This window comes from Danio rerio, chromosome 13 (assembly GCF_052040795.2).
Source record: "Danio rerio strain M-AB ecotype USA chromosome 13, GRCz13ab, whole genome shotgun sequence".
Taxonomy (NCBI): Eukaryota; Metazoa; Chordata; class Actinopteri; order Cypriniformes; family Danionidae; genus Danio; species Danio rerio.
The window spans coordinates 32,758,393-32,781,641 of NC_141033.1; the positions used below are offsets into that span (position 1 = coordinate 32,758,393).

Genomic DNA, 23,249 nt, shown 5'->3' on the forward strand with positions numbered 1-23,249 from the left:
ACGTTCCATTGCAACAGCAACAGCCCCGGATTCCGCTATTTTGGAGTGAAAGGGATTGGCTGCCCATGGGATCTTATTGCTATTGCGATGGCAAGCAGCTGCTTTGTTTATTATTTATTTATTTAAAAAGCGCATTAAAGCTGAGATACAACCATAAAAGACAACAATACAACACTTACTATCACAATCATCAGCACTTTTAATAGTTTATTTTACAGACTTATGTTGTTCTATTGGAATTTTCATTCCAAAATGGCCGCGCTATTTAGTGTTTCCCAAATCGCTCTAGAGTGTCACGTCGTGGTGATTCTATTCTATTTGCTAACACAGAAGAATAACTATTTTAATTTAAAGATAAACAAATTATCCATGTATCAATTACAAAAATGGTGCTGTGAAAGCACAGAATTATTTTAAAGGTGCAGTATGTAAGTTTGACACCCAGTGGTTGAACCAGGCAATGCACCCTTGGTTCAAAACACACGCAAGAGCAGGTTGCCAGACTGACGACACTAACAAAGGCTGATTTAAATCGTGTTCTAAATAATTTTTTCCATATTAACATTTTTGTCCTAACCAACATCTAAAATATATGAAGTGGAACAGAAAACTGACAATGATCACTTTATTTGCTTTATGCAGTGTTAAATGCTAATAATGTGAGTTTGAATGCCATTTTACATGACATTTATTGCCATACTACTGAAAGCAGCAGCAGGCAGTTTACCTCAGATCTTAAAAATAAAACAAGCTGCTTGAAATTGAACTTCAGAACTGTGTATGTAAATTTATTAAGGGGACGTACATTTAATGAAGAGGCTTAATATGTATTAATTAGATTGTAAACCTTACTATTTTAGTGGAGTGCAGTAAGTGCACTAGTCTGCTTCTGAATGGCTGTGTTTAAATTTCTGTCATGTTTCGTTTGGTGCAAACAGCCCTGTTGGTTATCACTGCAAATCTCGTCACATAGCATGTTGTTTGGACACAGTGTTACAATGTAACCTGCTCACCTAATGTTTACGTTTGTGATATTTATATTATTTGCTAATTAATTAACACTTCATGTCGAACTCTGAATCTGTGTTTCATTTCGGAGTCTGATACTGTCCAACAGAGGTCGCATTTGGCGATGCATGCTTTGAGAACCTTCATGACTGAATGAATCACACCAAGACATCTTAGGGTGCTGAAATATAATTGGCTAAACTGGCATTGGCCGGGTTAAAGGGACCAAAACAAAGCACATTTACAAAGCAGAATATCTGACTTTAGCATAGTTTTTCAGATAAAGAAGCATGTTCACTTGGCATGTTTCCTAAATATTTGCAATCATACCATAGTATTTTTATGCTTTAGAAAATTTTAAAACTTACATACAGCACCTTTAAATATGCAAATGTCATTAGGTATGTTTTCTGGAAGAATTATATGTCATCTATTAGGACTTTACTATTTTACCTGAGAAATCCATTTAAATGACGAAGCATTTCATCAGATGAAAAGTGTGAACTTTGTAGCCAACAAATAATACACCTGCTTCCTTTTCTGTGGTTTACTTTCAAGATGCTGATTATACACACTTTTACGATCCTCATCCAACAATGAGAAGCACTTTGATCCTAAATATATTCTAACCCCTCGAAGGCTCATCGCAATATTAATAGCTTTATTAATACAAGTCGAAAAGCTCTGCAAGCTCTAATTAAATGAGCCTGGGAAATGAAAATATAAAAAGAAGACTTCTTCATATTAAAAAAAGGAAAAGGGATTTTTAATGATCTGCTCTGGTTGCTTACAGGACCTTGCACTTGACACACGTCTCAAAGCTCACATGTTCCCTCATTAGTGCTGCAGTTTGTTGATGCCCCAAAACTGCTCCGTAGCAACTCACAACCAACAGAAACCTTCAGTCTGAAAGTGCAAATTCACCCAAATGTGCTAAAAGTTATTATTTACTCAGTTATGAAGGCACACATGATCCATATTGGCCCTTATGCTTTCTCTAATTGTGAATCTGCAGTATTGTATAATAAAAATGTAGCACGTAACACACAAGACCAACACACATCAGGCAAGCATGATTGAGCCAACGCGCACATGTGAATAAAGTTTAAAGGCACCATATGGAAAACTGTAAATACGAATAACATAATGGAAATGACATGAGGCTCAAACGCCATTGTTTCCTTATATAGCTCTCATTTACATAAAATACTAAAGAAAAATACAAAAAACACTGACTGTAAGTGACACTCTGAATCACTATTATGCATGCCCCAACAGCATTTTACTAGCCACAACGTTTCCTGGTTAGCATAGGTTATGTTTAAAAGTCCCAGTTTGAAAAGAATTATTATAAATGTGGGACTCTTATTTTGAAAATTTTAGCACATCTGGTTCCATCGTCCCAATGTTTTTTGGTGCGATTTGAGTAAAATTTCTTAAATGAGGTGTATGGTTAATAAGAATTGAAGAAATTTTCACATTTTATCGAGTAACAGAACTAGCACACTGTCTTGTCAAAGCATCACAGAGACATTATGTAACTTGAGGATGCTGGACAACAGGGTTGAGGATCCTCGTGCAGTTTTTAATTAATAAGAGTAGTCAGGCAGGCAATGGTCATTCACAGAGGCAAACAGGTTAATCCAGCTGTGAAAAATGCATACATGGAGAGACTAAACCAGAAACTGCTTCATAAAGTTACAGGGTAATAACCAGCATGACTCAGCAATGTCTGTAAGTGTGTGTGCTGTTTATCAAGTCTGTGTAATCAGGTCTTGAGCACCTACCAGCTGTGTGTGTGTGTAATCAAAGGAGAACTGGAACAGGTGTGATTGTGTGGTACATGACAGGATTTGTAGTTTCTTTTGGGGCAGATCTGTAGTTCTCCAGCGATCTGAATGGACTAGATCGCTAGTTATTGAGACAAATATTTTGTTTAACTGTATCTTTTAATAGTTTAATGTTTATATTATGTATTTCCGTGTATGATTGTAATGAGACAACAAACACATGCTATGTTTAATCAAAGTCCCTTTAAGCAAAGTTATTTCTCTTGGCGGCCATCTTTGAAACGCCTCTCTGGCAGTATACTTAGGCATTCTGTCAGTATGGGAAAACATCAAATTGTCCAAGCTTACGATTACATTAAAATCAAACCTAATCTGCATTTTTTCAGGGTGCCAAAGTTAATGCTGAGATTCCATTGTGTTTGTTGACCACAGAAAATGTTGTAAAAGCACACGTCTGGTCTGAGATTTTCCCCCGTCTCTAGCAATCAATGATTGGCTTCCATACTAGTAGGTGGGGCTTCTGTCGCCACATTGTCTATTACACTTTTCTCCATTCAAACTATATAACTCTCATATCTTCTTGGTTTAATGCAGTGCATGAATTGTGTCATATCATTCAGTTTTTACTGTGATTTTACTGGATGAAAAAAAATTGTATATCCATGTTTTATGATACACTTCATAAGCTTGATCATCATTCAGATGTTGTGATAATAGTATGAGTTTACCTGGAGGTTAATATTAATTCTTGCCCTTGTTTTTACATACATTAAACCCACAAAATGCAACTCTAAATACATCTATATTAATCTCTTTTGTCAATTAAAGTCCTAATTTAGTAAATATTTCACCCCCATCACAAAACTCAGGAGCAAACTAGGACATCAGGTTGCTTACAGAGCTCACCTTCTCCTTGCTTATGTGACTTTCTCCAACACCTCAGTAGAAATAATTGTCATTTGACAAGGCATCTACTCATTTTGTTAAAATGTTGTTTAGCATCTGAAGTATGATTAATTGCATGCATTTATTTTAGAGAACATCATGCTGTTTGAATATCAGTGACTGACTTGAGCTGCAGGAGCATCAGAGCAGAACTCATTAATATTCATGACCCTTACAAATATGGTAAAAACAGAGCATATTATTTATATAGACGATTTCCAGTGTTGTAAATGGACATATAAAACCATTTCAGGCGATTTTTTTGCATTTATAGTTCACATATCATCTATTTAAATATGACAAAACAATGTAAACATATTATTTAAGTGCTTTCTATGGCACCTTTAAATCTATTCATCATGTAAAGTGATCCTGTCTATTCAGGGGACTTAAACTGTTAAACAGCTCAGATTTTTAAACTGTGTTTTGGGTGAACAGACTTTCAGTATACTTTTTTCCTCACAGACTTTATTCAAAATATCTTCATTGTGTTGCTGTTATGATGAACAAATTGCTTTTAGGCTTGGGTTGACATGAGGGTGAGTAACGAATTATATAATTTTATATTTGAGATGAACAAATCCTTAAAAGTGTCCTTGCTTAATAAAATTATTTATTTCTGTCGATGAATGTAGATGTTCTGGGGGTCAATTGAGTTTTTAATGTAATATAAAACATAAGAGCAAACTTTGTGATTAAAAATAACTATATTCTTATCAATATTAAGCCATGATGTAACCGTTTTCCCTGTTTTTGTGAAAAGACAAGCAAAAATGTTTAACTATCACCTTATCTTGTGCATAGTGTAAACTATGTTCACCCACCAAGTTTAGCAGTGTGTTGTCTTCATATATAGATTGGACAGAGTACACCTCTTAGAAATGGCTTTTGATATGTTTGAAGTGCACCTCAGAGGATGTTTTTTTTTAATGTATTTTTTTATTGTGAAACCTCTCAGAGTTGCAATTACTAGCTTACTTATTAAAGAGTTTGCAATAATACACAGAGCCACTAATGATGCTCGAGCTGCTCCTGCTGGTTGTCAAGGTTCTGTTGTGAAAGTTTTTTAATGATTGACTGGTTCCATATTGATAGAAACATCATCACTGAACCAGAGATAAAAGACACCAAACAAGCTTCAAATCCACAGACAGGAAACCCCTCTTCTTCATAATGTGGTATGATGGGTTAATTTATTGTCTTCAAATAAAAAAGCCTAAAATCTAAAAAACAGCATTACTAATCATTTTTGTTGAAGCATTCATTTATTAAAGGGCACCTATCACGAAAATCATCTTTTGTAACCTGTTTTGACAGAACTGTGTGTATGGTGTAGTGTGTGCCACGGTCATATTGGAGTGATTTAAAGACAAAAAGTCTCTTTTTTTGAAATTCCCTGATGTTAAAATAGGATCCAAAGGTCCTCCGAAATGTTAAGTAATTGATTGACAGCTGTGTATTAACGTCTCCGTAGTAACGCGTATAACCATATCAACAAGACAGGATGTGCGCAAAGCAACTGGGATTGAAAGATTTGTTTAGCTCTCTGTGATCATCAGTCATCATCAAATGTGATCAAGACAGAGTTTTACAAGTTTAAAACGCTTTTGAAACAGTGCATGCTTTTAAGGAATTACAGCGATTTTACCATCTTTACTTTATCATTACAGCCATATGTCAGTACAATTATAAAAGTTTTCTGGTTTCTTAACACAATATACACAACGACACTGTTTCCGACGAGAGCCAGCAGAAAAATCACCGTGTACACGATAACAAACGTAGTTTTGGCGCCAGCGGGCAACTCCAGGATGTAAACCAGCGGCTCGATCTGGTACGTCTCGATGAACTTCTGACGGGTAAGCTCGTTTGAAGCAAAATCCCAGTTTGTGGAAGTTAAATCAGGTTTATTTTGTACATCAACATAACAAATATCCATACAGCAGTGGATATTAACGTGTATCCTGTCACATTTGCTGTGCAAAAACAGTGCAAAGTTAAATGAGCAAGCTGTGTGTGTGTGTGTGTGTGTGTGTGTGTGTGTGTGTTTTTGCGTGCATGAACTTTGTAATAGCATTGTGTGTGACTCATCGTTGCAGAAAGGCTTGAATTAACTTCACAACAAATACAACAAATAATCATTGAGAAAGTTCTTACTGTAGTATTTCTCAAAATCATCTGCTTCCTTCATGTCTGACACTGTGCTGTTTATCAGATGCAGCTGAGGCGGAGATCGAGGCACACTATGACAGGAATGTTGAAAGGTGGGCGGGGAGAACCAGCAATAAAGGCACAGGCCACAAGTGTTCAGAGCAGAAAATCCCAATATTCTGAAAGGTATAATAAACAATCTGATGAGTGTTTTGAGCTTAAACTTTACAGACACATTCTGGAGACACAAAAGACTTATCTTAAATTTTGAAAAAGGGGTAAAATAGGTGCAATTTAAACCATGTAAAGATACAGAAAAGTCAGTTTTGTTTGAGGGTCAGTAAATTAGTGGTTGTTGGTAGCCACATTTGTCTTTTTAAAATGAAGAATTACATTGTTGCAACCTAGTCCATCCCGGGTGAGTTGTTACAGTTGCTGTGTATAATGCAACAATTAAGCAGATTGATGAAATAATATTCAATTCAAGTTTGTTTGTACCGAGCAGGGGTGCCCAAAATTTTCTTATGAAGGAACAAAATCTAAACTTGACTGATAGGTGTGGGCCAAAGGTAAATATACCAAACTAATACATCAAAATTTTCATGAGTAATTTCCTAATTTGTTTCTTAATATTTAAAATTAAGTTATATTAATTAATGCACTATATAAAATATATGAATTTAAATGAATTTATTACAGTGAAAGCATTAACAATCCCAGTAATAACACCATGGAATTCAATGCTGAATACACCAAAGACTGCACCCGCCATTGTCCTCTATCCATCGAGTGACAGTATTTACATTTTTAAAAATTTGATTCATTTACAAAACAAAAGAAATGACAAAACAAACAAACAAACAAACAAACAAACAAACAAACAAACAAACAAACAAACAAACAAACAAACAAAAGGTTAAATTGAATTGCCCCATCATTCTCACTTTCTTCTCAAACGGGAGGGTGAGCCAAATCAAAGGTTAGCATGGTTAGTGGGCATCTCTGGTATAGAGCTTTTCACAATAATTACTTCAAAGTTTTACTGCTATCTTTTAAAAAACTGCTTAATGCAAAGCAGCATTACAAAAGGTGCACGTTATTCGTTATTGCATTGCAATCACAATCAGAAAGGTTAAGGTTATTAGTTAACATACCTTTTAGTTACTACTAACTTTAACCATTTCAGATATCTACACTATACAATTTATGCAAGAAATATTTTAAGAACAAAGTGAACAATTTAAACATAATTACTTTATTTATAGGTTTATACTTTATAAATACCCTTCAGTTTGCAATGATTTTTATGCAAGGAACAATATGAGTTCTGCTTATTTTTCAGTGTTTGATAAGTAACGCTACTTCAGGGGCGGACTGGGACTAAGAATCAGCCATGGCACTGTAGCCACACCAGCCCACATTACCACACCGACACAGCCCCATCCACGGACACGCACATTCGCTGCTTATATTGGTGTACAGATGGTAAAATTATATAAGCAGTAACATATTTAAGAGATATTTAAACATTTAATGTATGTGACCCAGCTGAGGGAACCAGCGAACTTAATGCTGTGAGGCAACAGCGCTACCCACTGCGCCACTGCACTGCCCCCTTTCGAGACTAGTTCAGTTCATTTGATGTATTTGGCATTGTCTGACTTGACTGCCTTTCTCTTTTTATGGTCTATCTCTATCAATTTGTTGCACTCACTGTGTGTTTGACATCCTTGCCAGATTTTGATTATGTTTGCATAACCTCTGATTGGGTCGGCCCATCTCGAAACCAGCCGGTCGTTGCCGATTGGGCCTGTGCTTAACATTGATTAATATTCTTACTATTATCATAATCATCATCATAATATTCACATCTTGCAAGAGATAAAAGCTGCTTACATGTAAAAAAACAATACATATGAAAAAATAAATAAAAAAAATAGCTGACCGGCCCACATTTAAAAGATGTTCCGGCCTTTCTGGCAATTGCCAGAATTGCCAGATGGCCAGTCCGCCCCTGCGCTACTTACTTCATAAATGAATTGTTTATAAGGACTATTATTAACTTCTCTGAATGGAAAAGGATGGGTTGTTGCTTGAACACGTCAAATCATACTAAATCTATTGAGTTATCTTATGGAGTGCAATAGCGCGTCTCTCATGTTTCCATGGTTTCAAAGTGCTCTCTGAAAGCAGCCGATGACTCTCACAAAGAATGACAGTAAAGTTCCTTGATATTTTGGCCTAGAAAATAATCACTTTTCATTTGCTGTTGATGTTTTTACACAATGTAACTACAGAAGACCTGAGCTTTAAAACTGTCTAAGCTCTTTTTCAATGGAATGCTTATGTGCTGATGTGATTCAATTAATTATGCTAAGCTGAGCTAAAAGTGACCTCGTCAGAACAACAAAATCTACTGAATGGGTTCAAAAATGGTTCAAGTCAACTGTTTAACTCTAGGAGACTTAAAAGAGAGAATAAGTAGATAGTTCCTTTAGGCCGGGACTGTATGTCTTCTTTAAATTGGGGCATTTAAGCAGCTTTTATAAAAATGGTTTAGAAAAACATGTTACCAGTGTACATCTTGAGATGAAATAAGCCTTGTATTTTAAGATCTAACTGCTAGTTATTTTCAATTTAGACAGCTCAAATGTGCAATTTAGTCTAGGATAGCCTTAAGCCTTGTCTGTATGATTTACTCTGTGTGTGTGTGTGTGTGTGTGTGTGTGTGTGTGTGTGTGTGTGTGCGTGTGCGTGTGTGTGTGTGCGTGTGTGTGCGTGTGTGTGCGTGTGTGTGGTTTATTTCTTTTGTAACTTTAAACAGTATAACAAATATGATACATATGTCAGGGTAGATGTGTGTACTGTATTTAATAAGGCTTCAGTCAACTTAACATTTTTTACAATTTGGCAAATGTAAATGGAAGATCCTGGGGTGCACCTTTTATTGGTCCAGAACAGACAACATCTGACAGATTATCACAGGGGCACTTCTGTCTGTATTAAGCTTTATACGCATAAAGAAAGAGAAATGTACCAAGTTCCAAATTAAGATCCCCACCACAAAGAGCCATATGTGGATTTGCAGTTAGCATAAGTGCCTAGCATCAAATTAAACATAGACAAATGGCTAAAGAGTTTTTATTTCCAATTACTACCCCTGTTAGGGTAACACCGAATAGGAAATTTAGGAAATTAATTTAAATTTCTTTAAGCTGTATAGGATCAAACAGATATGAATTCAGACTCCAGCTTGTGTCTTGCATCTTGAGCATAATTTTGTTTAATTTTTTCTTTCATATAAACATGCCTTCTTTGATGATTTGGTTTAGGAGATCGAAATGAATATTGAATAAGTGCCAGATGACCACAAAATGTAGTGATGACAAATCTACGGTGAGCTTTGACTGAAGCTGATGTAAACTGCTTCTAATTTAGAGGTGAGCTGATTAAGAAGTAGATTTTTACAATGAGACAAAAACAGATCAACCAACTAAAAATCTCAATAAAAGAATTAAAATAAAGTATTGATAAATAAAGAATAAGTAAATAAAAATAAATAAAATGAATACTATAGAACACAGTCAAGATGATATCTTGTTTATTTCCAAGTACTATTTTGAACATTTTAAATGTAATGTCAATGTAAAGTTTTGAATCTTTAATGCAAGAATCTGTTTTTAAACTCACAATTTGCAATTTACTTTGTAAAAATATTTAATCATATCCATTATTATTATTATTATTATTATTATTATTATTATGGTGTCACAGGGGCGCAGTGGGTTGCACAATCACCTCAAGGCAAGGAGGTCGCTGGTTCGATTCCCCCCACAGTCCAGAGTCATGTGGTAGACGTGAATTGGGTAAGCTTAATTAACCGTTGTGAATGAGTGTGTATGGGTGTTTCCCAGTGATGGGTTGCAGTTGGAAGGGCATCTGCGACATAAAGCGTGATGGATAATTTTGCAGTTCGTTCCGCTGTGGCCACCCTAATTAATAAAGGGACTAAGCCGAAAAGAAAATAATTGAATGAATTATTAATATTATTATTATTATGACTATTAATTAATTATTTTATTTTAGATTTTTTTATTTGACTTTTCTATTTTATTTGATTTAGTTAATAGTACAATACAGTACTTGTTTTAGGTATTTGCTTGTTTTCTTGATTTATATGTTGTATTTTTTAATATTTGTGTTATTATATACTCAAAAAATTATAATTCGATCAAACTACTTATTTAAAATGGGCTAAAATAACACAGAGGCAACACGGTGGCTCAGTGATTAGCACCTGAGGTCACTGGTTCAAGGTCCAGCTAGTTCAAGTCCTGACTGGACCAGATGGCACTTCTGTGTGGAATTTGCTTCTTCTTGTGTTTGCGTGGGTTTCCTCCGAGTGCTCCGGTTTCCCCCACAGTCCAAAGACATGCAGTAGGTGAACTGAATAAACTAAATTGGCAGTAGTGTGGGTGTTTCCCAATACTGGATTGCGGCTGTAAGAGCATCCACTGTGTAAAACATGTGCTAGATAAGTTGGCAGTTCATTCCGCTGTGGCGACCTCTGACGAATAAAGGGACTAAGCTGAAGGAAAATGAATGAAACACCACAATTCTTGAGTTTTTTTGGGGACAACTTAATTTTTTATGTTGTCTCAACACAAACTGAAGTTTTGTGATTATCCATACTGTTTTTTGATTTTTATGCTGCCTCTTAATGAGATCTGTCTTTAAATGAATTTAGCTGATTAAATTAAGGTTATTGTTTTTATTATTTCATTTTTATAGCAACTAACAGTTGTAATAATGACGACAATTATGTTATTAGTAGTTTACATTGTCATTGAATTATATTTATAGGCTTTATTCCGTATTTTCTTTACCTATTTAATTTCGTTTGTTTTTTATTAAATAAACAAATTGTAACCTGGGCTACATCTCATCCATTCTTGAAGTGTCGAATTCCAGTGATTCGTTTTCAAACTCAGTGTGTTGTACAGCGTGTTTAGACAGCGAGTGTGAAATACTCAAACAGGTGTAGAGACACAGCCGATGTGTCAGAAGAAATACTCCGCATACTCCTGCTGCTGATTCAGTGTGAAGAGGCGCGAAGAGCAGAACTGACTAACAACAGCTGTAAAACTTTGATTTCTTTCTGGTCCCATTTCAAAGACGAGCATTATACATGGGGGATAAGAAGATTACTCCTGAAGTGCTGGAGCAACTACTGCAGTTTTACAATCTTACCCGTCAGGAGTTCATCGAGACGTACCAGATCGAGCCGCTGGTTTACATCCCGGAGTTGCCCGCTGGCGCCAAAACTACGTTTGTTATCGTGTACACGGTGATTTTTCTGCTGGCTCTCGTCGGAAACAGTGTCGTTGTGTATATTGTGTTAAGAAAGCGAGGGATTCAGACCGCCACAAATATCTTCATCTGCTCTCTAGCCGTCAGCGACCTGCTCATCTCTTTCTTCTGCATCCCATTCACTCTCCTGCAGAACATCTCTTCTGAATGGTTCGGCGGTGAGTATCACTTAAAACGGTGCATCGCTGTGATGTTGTTGTCGTTGAAAACTTTTAGGGTTGATTTCATTCTAATTAATCTGTTAAATGATGATGATGAAATAATGACTGATTGATGAATTTGATAACTACTAGGCTATTCCAGTGTCTTAATGATAGGGTAGTTCATGGTATTGATCAAATAATAATAGCCATATCATAAAATGTTTTTCATTTTTTTTTCAACCCGTTTTATTATAAAAACAGCTTGAAAATATTCTGATGTAGTGTGTATTTATTTATTTATTTGCAGCTGATAACCATGGCTTCCTCATAGTAAATTTCTTAGATGATGTGGATAATCATAATTAATATCAAGTGTTCTGTTCTGTACTGTTAATCATGTGATGGTTTGTTGAATTACACACATGCACACACACACACACACACTTATGCATTCTGCATGTTTGTTATGGCTCTCTGACAGACAACATTGCTCCACTCCCTTTCCCTAAGGAAATACTAACAATGTAATACTCACAACAAAGCCAATATCAGAATTTAATTTGAGGTAAATTCAATCCATTAAATCTTCACAAATATTAGATATTAAATATTAGAATGTAGATTCTTGATGACTGTTTTCACATTATTACTCACAAATCTTGCTTTGGTTGTAAAAGAATTAATTTCAATCCAAGTTTCTTTGTTTATGTATGTGTATGTGTATGTATATATATATATATATATATATATATATATATATATATATATATATATATATATATATATATATATATATATATCACTTTTCACAATAACTACTTTTTAAAAGCAGCTTTACAATCATTGCACATTATTACATTACAGAATAATTAAGGAGTTGTCAGTATATAAACTTATTTCTAGAGATGCTCCAATCAGGATTTTTGCAGCCGATACCGAGTACCAATGCCATGTCATGGTGATCAGTCAATAGTACCAATTCTGATGCTTTAAGCTTTATAATGCATAAAGCATGTCACTCTAAATATAGTACTTAAGTGGAGATCTTGCCTTACCTAAGAGAATAAATTAAAGATGTTGCATATAATTCCTTAAACACATCTTTCATAACCATTTAGTGTGGACATACCATGGTCAGAAGCAGCGTTACAGACAATAATAGATAAAACAGATTAGAAAAATCACTAACAAAGCAATTTGGAAACACTGCAAATGGTGGAAGAAGAATTCAATATCTCAGTGAAGTTTGGAGCGCATATTTGATGCATAAGAAGCAGTGGTGTAAAGTAAACAATTACAAATACTGTAGTTAAGTAGTTTTGCTCAGGAATTGTGATTTTCTAAGTAGTTTTTTTAAAATGAGTACTTTTACTTTCCCTCGAGGACATTTTTAGTGCAGTAGTGTTACTTTTACTCCATTACTTTCCTTTAACTTGCTGTCACTACTTTATTTTTCCTTGTCTACGGGGATTAGAAAAATCAGTCCTGCAAGTCTAATCAAATCGCACATAGAAGGTAAATCGCATCATAATGAACAACCTCAAGACATGGGCGATTTATAATAGCAACAAACTGTTTGGAAGCATTAAAAGTGTCCAAGAAGCTGTCCAAAATCTGTACACACATCTACCAAGAGACAGTTTAAATGCATGTCACTGATGAGAAGATGACGGATGTTTACTGTATGATGACCTAAACGGCCTTAAACACCCAGAAGGCACAAGACGTCAACATAACCCCAGATTGATATTTTACTCCAATTTCATGGGGACATTGCGTTTTGTTTGGTAATGCATTTTGTGTTGAACCCACCGTCAGGCCAACGATGTCAATGTCCAACCTAAAAGCTACCAAATTTGTTTTAATGTATGTAACAGTAATGATGTTGCAGCTTGATGTTGTGTGGACGTTAACATTATGACGTCTATCAGATGTTGGATTTGGGTTACCATACTTGACAAATAAATAACAATATCTGACATCAATGACGTTGGTTTAAGTTGTTGGCTCGACGTTGAATTTTGGTCCCTTTCTAACACAACCTAAAATCAACCAAATATCAACATCATTTAATGGGGCATGCTGGATAGACATTGAATTTTGGTCACCTGACATCACCACCTAAATCTAACCTGATTTTAATGTCTTATGATGTTGTGTGCCTTCTGAGTAATCCCTAAATGCACTACAGAATGTAAAGTTTACATACAAATTATATGTAAATGCATTAGCTTTTCACAATACTCACTACTCACTACTCACTACTCTTTAGTACTTAAATGTCTACTACTACTAACTACTTTACTATACTTGCACTACATTTTTAGGCAAGTAATGGTACTTTTACTTAAGTATGATTTTTCAGTACTCTTTTCACCACTGATAAGAAGTTAAAATGCACACCTATAAATCCATTACTTCTTTACTAAAAGGAAATAGGTCCATAAACTACTGTTTATTACAATAATTAATTTTATTAAATATTCAATTTTTTTTTTTTTTTTTTTGCTGATATTTGCAGCCAAAAGTTTCAATGAACTTGCAATATTTTTGAAAATACAGAACTTTCAATTGTGATATGTAAAATAGATTTCAGTTCTTACATGTCCTCTGCTTATATACTCATAAATAAACAATTGGGATCAGTTCATGAGATCGGCCAGATTAGTGAGTACCGATCAATACTGGTCTCGGCCAGTCGATTGGAGCATCTCTGCTTTTTGGTTTATATAAAAAATTAAATTGAGATTCCACAGTATATAGTGTCCTTTCAAAAGAAATAATATTTACATGCAATAATAATACATGTTATTATAATGTAGTAAAAATGCAATGATGTGTATTTGTGTAATATGTGTTTGTTGTCTTTGAAGTTCTTTATTAATTCAATAAAAACAAAAGTCTGAGAAGGTTGACTTTTGCTTGCAGGTGTGCTGGTGTGTAAAACTGTCCCGTTTGTTCAGACCACTGCTGTAGTGACCGGCATCCTCACAATGACCTGCATCGCTGTGGAAAGATACCAGGGCATCGTACATCCTCTGAAAATCAAAAGACAATGCACCCCACAAAGAGCATATCGAATGCTGGGTGTGTAGTTTTTCACAACCATTACCCTTCCATTGTTTATTCACATTTTATTCAGTTTGGCAGTATTTGATCATGCATCTGTGCATAAAGCACCTCAATAATGGAGTTTCATTCTCTGTTAGGGGTTGTCTGGATCGCAGCCATGATGGTTGGATCACCAATGCTTTTTGTTCAACAATTAGAGGTACTCTTTGGATTATTTGGCTGAAATGTTCCATTTGAACCTTTTTTCATTCAAAACATCTCTGTCCAAACATTAGTTTGTATTCAGTCACTGGCACCGCAGCACCGATGTGCACATTTTTATGGGTGCATTACCATTACAAAAAGATTACTCCAGGTTTCACTTGTTTATGCAAAACAAAATTTATGCAAGTGCAGTGGTTTCTATCAACAATGCTGACTATCAATTTACGAGGATGATTAAAAAATAGAAAAAAAAAACTGTCATCGTTTTTTCATCTGCACCTTTATTTCTTCTGTTTAGCACAAAAGGATATTTTGAAAAATAAGGATAAGCCCATGGTTGGTTCCCTATGACTTTCATTGCAGAAAAACAAAAAATCAAAAACCTTTGTTTCTATTTGAATGTATATTTCTCTTTTCTTTTTTAATATTGTGTGTAATGTGAACACAAGTTGATAAAATTGGCTTGATTAATTAAATTTGCTGCAGATTTATATCACCCAGAATGCTTTGCATAGTACTGGATGATGAAATGAATGGTGCATCCAAAATTGCATAATGTCTGAGTAAAAAAAAAAAATTCTGTTAATTAACAGTTTCTGTATTTTGTGATTCACAAGTGTTTTCCATTTATTGATGGTTGTGAATTGAATTATAGGACCTTGACCTCATTTTCTGTCAAAATTTAATATTAAAAATTCAACTCTACAGTTAAACCAAATGACTTTTATTGACATTTTAGTAGTTTGAAATAATATAATATATAAAAAAATTATATGGAGAGAAATAAGTTTGCAAATACAACAGAAAATGGACTAGCAGTTTATTACAAGCTTTTTGCAGCTTAATATCCAACACCAACCGAGACAATATTCATTCATTGACGGCTTGTCGGCTTAAGTCCCTTTATTAATCCGGGGTCGCCACAGCTGAATGAACCGGCAACTTATCCAGCAAGTTTTTACGCAGCGGATGCCCTTCCAGCCGCAACTTATCTCTGGGAAACATCCACACACACATTTACACACACACTCATACACTTCGGAAAATTTAGCCTACCCAATTCACCTGTACCGCATGTCTTTGGACTGTGGGGGAAACCGGAGCACCCAGAGGAAACCCAAACGAATGCAGGGAGAACATGCAAACTCCACACAGAAATGCCAACTGTGCCGAGGCTCGACCGAGCGCCTTTCTTGCTGTGAGGCGACAGCACTACCTACTGCGCCACTGCTTCGACCCATCCAGACAATATATCACTTTAAACTAGTAAAAATGTTAACAAAAGTATTTTTTCAGTTTTCAAGGTTAAAAGCTGTTGGAAGAAACATCAAGGTCTTATAATTCAATTCAAGAGCACAAATAAATGAAGGATTTTTTTTTTCACAGTGTAGGTAGTAAATTTGAATTTTAAATAATAAAAACGTATAAAAATTATACTGTATTTAGTACAGAAATTAACATATTTTTTATTTTATTTATTTTTATTATTGGTAATGATGATTGGTAAATGATTGGTAATGAATCATAAAGAGCCTTTACTATATAAAGAAACTATTTATAAATTGTTATATTAAAAAAATGCTCTTTAGATTTTTAAATGTTCTTCAGACTAAGATTTTTATTTCTTTTTTGAACTTTTTTTTTTAAAGACTGAAGAAAAATCTGATCCTGAACATAATTACAAATTTTATGCAGAATTGTTTTTAAATATTTTTAGTGAAAGGAAATACATATTAGTATTAATCATACAAATTCTAAATGATTAAAAACAATGATAATAATTGTTACTAATAACACACCTAATCTATTATGTTGTTCGAACAAAAGCATTAGAAGTTGTCTTAACTTAACCTGGGGATACTCATCCTGAGGCCTCTAGAGATTATGCAGCGCTATTGATGAGATCCACAGCCTGTGAAGAAATGATGTCAAGGTATCCATAATCCTGGATCAGGCCATATCCGGAGCATATATGGAGGAGTGGAGAGCATGAGACTGATTCCTGAAAGACCCCAGTGACAGACGAGTCTTTTTGGGCCAGCCTGAACACACGCTGCTGACCTACTCACACCTGCAGCTTCTCCATGATGGACGTCTAGCTTTCTCCAGCCTGCAGCACCTAGATTGCAGGTCTGCACAAGAGGTTTGGCCAGAAGAGAAATGGTCATGCCCAACTGAGCCTGGTTTCTCTCTAGGTTTTTTTTCCTTCACTTTCGTCAATTGGGGAAGTTTGTTTCTCGTCACTGTCACCACTGGCTTGCTTGGATTGGGACTTCGGTGTTTGGACTTTAAGCAGTAAAATTTAAACCACACTGAACTGAACTCACCTAATTTAAACTTCAACTCCGAAAACTGGACTGACACAGCTTCAATTTACTAGAACTTCTATCTTAAGCTGCTTTGACACAATCCACAAAGCAAAAGCGCTATAGAAATAAACATAAATTGAATTGAATTAACTCAGATTGATAAAAACTTCTGTGTTCATTTTTGAAACAAAGCACGAGTTATTTACAATGTAAAAGCTGTCATGTCTTTATAAAATCATTCACATGATAATTTTGCATGCCACAGCTATATTACTAATGTTTTTCATACGTGCTAATTTGTTACATCTCTTCTGTCTACTCTATGTGCAGGTGAAATATGACTTTCTGTATGATAACCATCATGTGTGCTGTCAGGAGCGCTGGAGGTCGAGTGCCCACAGGAAACGATATGCAACATTCATCCTAGTATTCCTCTTTCTGCTGCCTCTCGCAGCCATGCTCATACTCTACACCAGAATCGGGATTGAGCTCTGGATCCGCAAACAAGTTGGAGACTCTTCAGTCCTCAATGCTATGAATCAAAGGGAGGTCAGCAAAATAGCCAGGTAATTGCTATCTCAGGCCATATAGGTCAATAAAATATTAAATAACCAAAAATAATGCAAACTTTTCACTATATTCTGACTTTAAATTGATATACGGAATTTCTAACATAATTCAACTAATTCTGAATAGGTAAAGACAAGGAAGATTAGGATTTTAGCCATATTAAACACACAACTGAGAGTGAATTGATGCATATTTTACAAAATTTAATTGCAAATGATTATTTCCTAACTAGTTGTAGTCCCATGTAGTTATAGACCTGGATATTCTCTCACCATTCTGTTGCTTTAGGCTTTATAAAAATCTGGTCTCTAGTGTTAAAAACATGGGTTTGGCCTTGGTCTGTTAAATAAATAACTGATTCTTGTCTATTATATGTTTTTTAATAGATAATGGGCTGAATACTGTGATAATAGGCTGAATATCAACACAACACAGGTTGTATCGGGTCAAAACTGCAGTGTTAAAGTAAAAAACTCACAGATTAGTCGCACCGATTGTAAGCTGGTGTGCAAACAACATATTTTTCATTTAAAACCTTAACTATGTGTATTGTACTAATAAAACTTTGTTTTGAAGCAGTATTTGGAAATTGGCAAAAAAAAAAAGGGTATGTCTTTGTACTTAAGAACTATAAGGAAAACTATGAATAATGGTGATCGTTCATTTAAAGTTATTGATTTTAATAGAAACTAAATATTTAAATAAATAGGTTTCTTGTAAAATGTGCATCAAAGGGAGAGGGTGGAGCTAAAGATTTTTGACATTCTTCGATCGTTCACTGATTGGGGGACTTTTCTGTACAGCATCTTGGGTACAGTGTTTTTATTATTATTTTTTTTCTTTTTGAAAAAAATGTTAAACTTATGCAAAAGGGGTTTAACAAACACATATACAAGTGATTAACAATCTCTGAAAGGGTTCCAATGCATCCTGGAACACATGGAAAAATATTTACCAGTTTTCCAATCCTTGAAATCATGCAACATGAAGTTTTGTTTTAAATTAATTTGCATTTTTTCATCATATTTTGAGAAAGTGATGCAACCATCCTTCAATAAAGGTCATCATTTGCTTCATTCCTAAATGAATGCGTGCTTTGAATTAATAGTTTTAAAGAATGACTCACTATAAGATCATTAATTTTCATTTTCTTTAATAATAATATTATATTTTACTGACTTTATTGTTATTAATTGTTTGAATAATTGATAATTTGACATTTATCGATAAATATTTGCATATTTGTTCAACTGTGCTCAAAATGAAGAGTTTAACAATAGAAGCTCAGTCTTTTTGTCTAATTTGGTAGTTTTTCTTAAAGGACTATATTACTTTATATTGATTCTAATCTTTTAATCCTGTTGAAATTAAATGGAAATTGAAATTGATATCTAAAAGAATGAGTGGTAAATCTGTCCTTACATCAGGTCTGTTATTAAATGTCTGTCAGTTAGTTAAAATATATTTCCATATGAAAAATAAAGGATCATTTTGTTACTTCCACAGATCAGTTATTGTCATCTGTTTCAGAGAAGTACCATTGGAATATACACTCACCGGCCACTTTATTAGGTACACCTATCCAACCGCTCATAAGTCAAATTTTTAATCAGCCAATCCCATGACAGGAACTCAATGCATTTAGGCATGCTTAAACAATTCAAACCAAGCATCAGAATGTGGAAAAAAAATTATTTAAGTGACCTTGAACATGGCATCGTTGTTGGTGCCAGACCAGCTGGTCTGAGAATTTCAGAAACTGCTGATCTACTATGATTTTCAAGCACAACCATCACAAGGGTTTACAGAGAAAGGTCCAAAAAGAGAGAATATCCAGTGAGCAGCAGTTCTGTGTGCGCAAATGCCTCGTTGATGCCAGAGGTCAGAGAAGAATGGTCAGACAGGTTCGAGCTGATAGAAAGGCAACAATAACTCAAATAACCACACCGTTACAACCGAGGTATGCAGAAGAGCATCTCTAAATGCGCAACACATCGAACCTTGAGGCGGATGGACTACAGCAACAGAAGACCACACCGGGTGTCACTCTTGTCAGCTAAGAACAGGAACCTGAGATTACAATTCGCACAGGCTCACCAAAATCGGACAATAGAAGATTGGAAAAACGTTGGCTGGTCTGATGTGTCTCGATTTCTGCTGCTACATTCGGATGGTAGAGTCAGAATTTGGCATAAACAGCATAAAAGCATGGATTCATCCTGCCTTGTATCAAGGGTTCAGGCTGCTGGTGGTGTTGTAATGGTGTGAGGGATATTATCTTGGCACTCTTTAGACCCATTAGTACCAATTGAGCATTGTGTCAATGCCACAGCCTAGCTGAGTATTGTTGCTGACCATGTCCATCCCTTTATAACCACAGTGTACCCATCGTCTGATGGCTAATGTAGCGCCATGTCATGAAGCACGAATCATCTCAGACTGGTTTCTTGAACATGACTGCTCAAATGGCTCAAATAGCTTTGATATCTGGTGGAGCGCGAGATTTGCATCATGGATGTGGAGCCAAAAAATGAGCAACTGCATGATGCTATCATGTCAATATGGATCAAAATCTCTAAGAAATATTTCCAGCGCCTTGTTGAATCTATGCCACAAAGGATTAAGGCAGTTCTGAAGGCAAAAGGGGCTCCAACCAGGTAATAGTAAGGTGTACCTAATAAAGTGGCCGGTAAGTGTAAGTGTTAGCATATATCAGATAGAAAATACACAACTGTACGTAAATGATGTACCTAATCCCTCTTTATGCTTCAGAAAGAAGCGAAGAGCAATCAAGATGATGGTCACCATTGTCGTGCTGTTTACTGTCTGCTGGGCTCCCTTTCATACAGTTCACATCCTGTTTGAGTACAGTAAGAACATTTCAGTGTTCAGTAAAATATCTGTGCATTTTACAGTCCTCTTAACTCTCCTGTTTACTTGTTTTTGTTTTCAGGTTACCTGAACAAGAAGTATGATGACGTCACAGTTAATATGATTATAGCTGTCGCACAGGCCATAGGCTTTTCAAATTCATTCAACAATCCCATTATCTATGCTTTTATGAATGAAAACTTCCAGAAGAACTGCATGTCCACGCTTTCTGTTTGCATTAGGAGGTCCAGCCACCGTGTGGACGTAAAGGACAAATCAAAAGTGCTTTTTTGTAAGTCTGCCAGGCAAGATGAAGAGATCTCCGTCATGCCTAGAATACATATAATCGATCAGGTGCAATACGCAAGATCAAACATGCGAACGTCTATGTCATTTCTAGAGGAGAGAATGTCTGTGGAGAACAATAGGATGCATGCAGGATGTATTAGAGACTGATCTATAATTATATACATCTATGTATATATCAAATGTTTTAAAAAGAAGTTTCTCATGATAACCAGGGCTGCATTTATTTCACTAAAAATACTGTAAAAACAACACAAATATTGAGAAATATTACTACACTAACAGTAACTCAAACTATTTTTATTATATTTTAAAAAAATAATGTATTCCTGTGAAAGCAAAGCTGAAAGATGAGCAGCCTTCATCAGAGTTTCAGTATCACGTGATCCTTCAGAAATCCTTCAAATACACTGATTTTCTCAAGGGACTTTTCTTAGGATGTTAAAAAAGTTGTCCTACTTAATATATTTGTGGAAATTGTGATGCTTTTTGATCATCTGTGTCAAAAGATCAAATCTGACATGAAAATAATCTGTAATAATATTTATATCTTTACTATCAGTTTTATGTTTGTAGTAACATTAACAAGGTCATAATTAAATATATTTAAAATAAGCAATATTAAATCAGTAAATCTAGCTAATTTTGTTGTGTCATTTTTGACCCACCCAGTGTGTTACTTTCGTCCCTTGCCGATGGGGTCAAAAGTAACAATGTGCTACTTTTGAAGTGAAGTAATATTGGAGGTGTTCTAACACCTGGTTTTAAGTCACCTCTCTTGTGAGCTAGTAACCACAGCAAAAATAAATTTCTGTTAAAAACATTATCTTTTAAAAAGAGGTTTTTATGAAAAACGTTGGGTGATACAGTGGCTTAGTGGTTAGCACTGTCGCCTCACAGCATGAAGGATGCTGGTTCGAGTCCTGCCTGGGTCAGTTGGCATTTTTGTGTGGAGTTTACATGTTCTCCTGTTGGTGTGGGTTTTCTCTGGGTGCTCCAGTTTCAAGTTTCAAGCTCAGTCCAAAGACATGCGCTATATGAATATGAATTGGGTAAGCTAAATTGACCGTAGTGTATGTGTGTGAAGGAGAGTGTATGGATGTTTTCCAGTACTAGGTTGCAGCTGGAAGGCCATCCGCTGTGTAAAACATATGCTGGATAAGTTAGCCGTTCATTCCTTTGTGGCGACCCCTGATGAATAAATAAATAAGCTGAAGGAAAATTAATGAAAAATGTTACTTTCGTCCCGCTCTCCCCTAATATTATTACTACAATCAAACCTGATTGTATATATATATATATATATATATATATATATATATATATATATATATATATATATATATATATATATATATATATATATATATATATATATATATATATATATATATACTTGACTATCAGTTTTTAACAATTTAAAACATCTTTCTAGTTATTTTAAACTTTTAAATCATTACAACCCTTTACAGAATTGTTAAGAATTTTAACAAAAAAGGAGACATGCATGTTAATTTTTAATACTCTCCTGAGAAAGACATGTCATATGAAGCATGTTTACATATAGTACAACAGACAGAATGATAGTTTCTTTAATACTGGAAGTGACCTGGATGAGACTCTTTTTGCATAGAGATGGTTGATTGGAGTGTTGTTTATTTTGAACTGCCTGGTGTTCTTTAGAAAAATCTGGAAAATATTTTCAAGGGTTTTTTTAATAGCAAATTTTCTGCATTCTGAACTATATGTATACATTTTTATGTGGAAAAACCTTACATGGACAGTACTGCAAAAAAAAACAAACAAAAAAAAACATTGCATTTATATTAATGTATTATATTTATGATGATTATAATATAATAAACTAATGTATATAATTTGATGCCAGGTCTCTGCTGTGTAAATAAAATGCTCCACCCATACAGTTTTTATTTTTGCATATTGCAATGATTAACGCACTATACTTTTAAATAAATGCTACACTGCACTGTTCTCATTGTCGTGTCTCTTTGGTTTCCGCTGTCTCTGTCGATAATTTAAAATTGTTTAATACTGTAAATGTGTAAATTTACATCCTGCATAAAAGTAAAAAGCAAATAGCAAATAAACAGAAATAAGTGTTCGCGACTGACACCTAACGTTAGCTTTAGACATTTGAATTTTCACAGCGTCTAACAATACTACCTGTTTCCTAAATCGTTCGAGATTTTCATAAAGCATGTAACTGACAACAAGTTATAAATAAGAGTATTTTCATTTTAACCAGTCGTAAAAATGTATGTGCGTGTATTGGTCTTCAGGTTATTACACATATTTACGTGTAATATATAACGTATATGTATTTACGAATACATATTTTACGATCATTAATTTTTTTCTAACATACCTTTAAATCTTACGTGTAGAACCAAAATATGTATAAACCGTTTTTGTAACTTGGCATTGCTTTACAGTCAGGCAGTTGCCCAATATACTATAGCAGCGCTCAGGCATATTCTCGGGCACCTACG

General features: G+C 34.8%; 2 protein-coding genes and 1 long non-coding RNA gene across 3 annotated transcripts in view; 2 read left to right on the forward strand and 1 right to left on the reverse strand.

The window, feature by feature from the left end:
• The window catches only part of pald1b (phosphatase domain containing paladin 1b), a 45,169-nt gene extending 35,409 nt beyond the window's left edge, over window positions 1–9,760 (forward strand). The window contains exons 21-22 of the transcript XR_015505192.1: window positions 9,227–9,334; window positions 9,669–9,760. The gene's annotated coding sequence lies outside the window, so the exon portion shown is untranslated. The remainder of the gene's footprint in view (window positions 1–9,226; window positions 9,335–9,668) is intronic.
• A 1,052-nt stretch (window positions 9,761–10,812) lies between these two features.
• qrfpra (pyroglutamylated RFamide peptide receptor a) lies at window positions 10,813–21,555 on the forward strand. The gene is made up of 6 exons (XM_087279498.1): window positions 10,813–11,422; window positions 14,336–14,494; window positions 14,617–14,678; window positions 17,323–17,558; window positions 20,335–20,432; window positions 20,516–21,555. The coding sequence occupies exons 1-6, from the start codon at window positions 11,083–11,085 to the stop codon at window positions 20,887–20,889; spliced, it is 1,269 nt and encodes a 422-aa protein (XP_087135624.1). The 5' UTR covers window positions 10,813–11,082; the 3' UTR covers window positions 20,890–21,555.
• LOC141377021 (uncharacterized) lies at window positions 18,408–23,183 on the reverse strand. Its single transcript, XR_015506070.1, has 3 exons — window positions 23,126–23,183; window positions 20,521–20,764; window positions 18,408–20,419 (listed from the first exon to the last, which is right to left on the reverse strand). It is a non-coding gene; the product is annotated as an uncharacterized LOC141377021 (long non-coding RNA).
• Window positions 23,184–23,249: the final 66 nt, after the last annotated feature.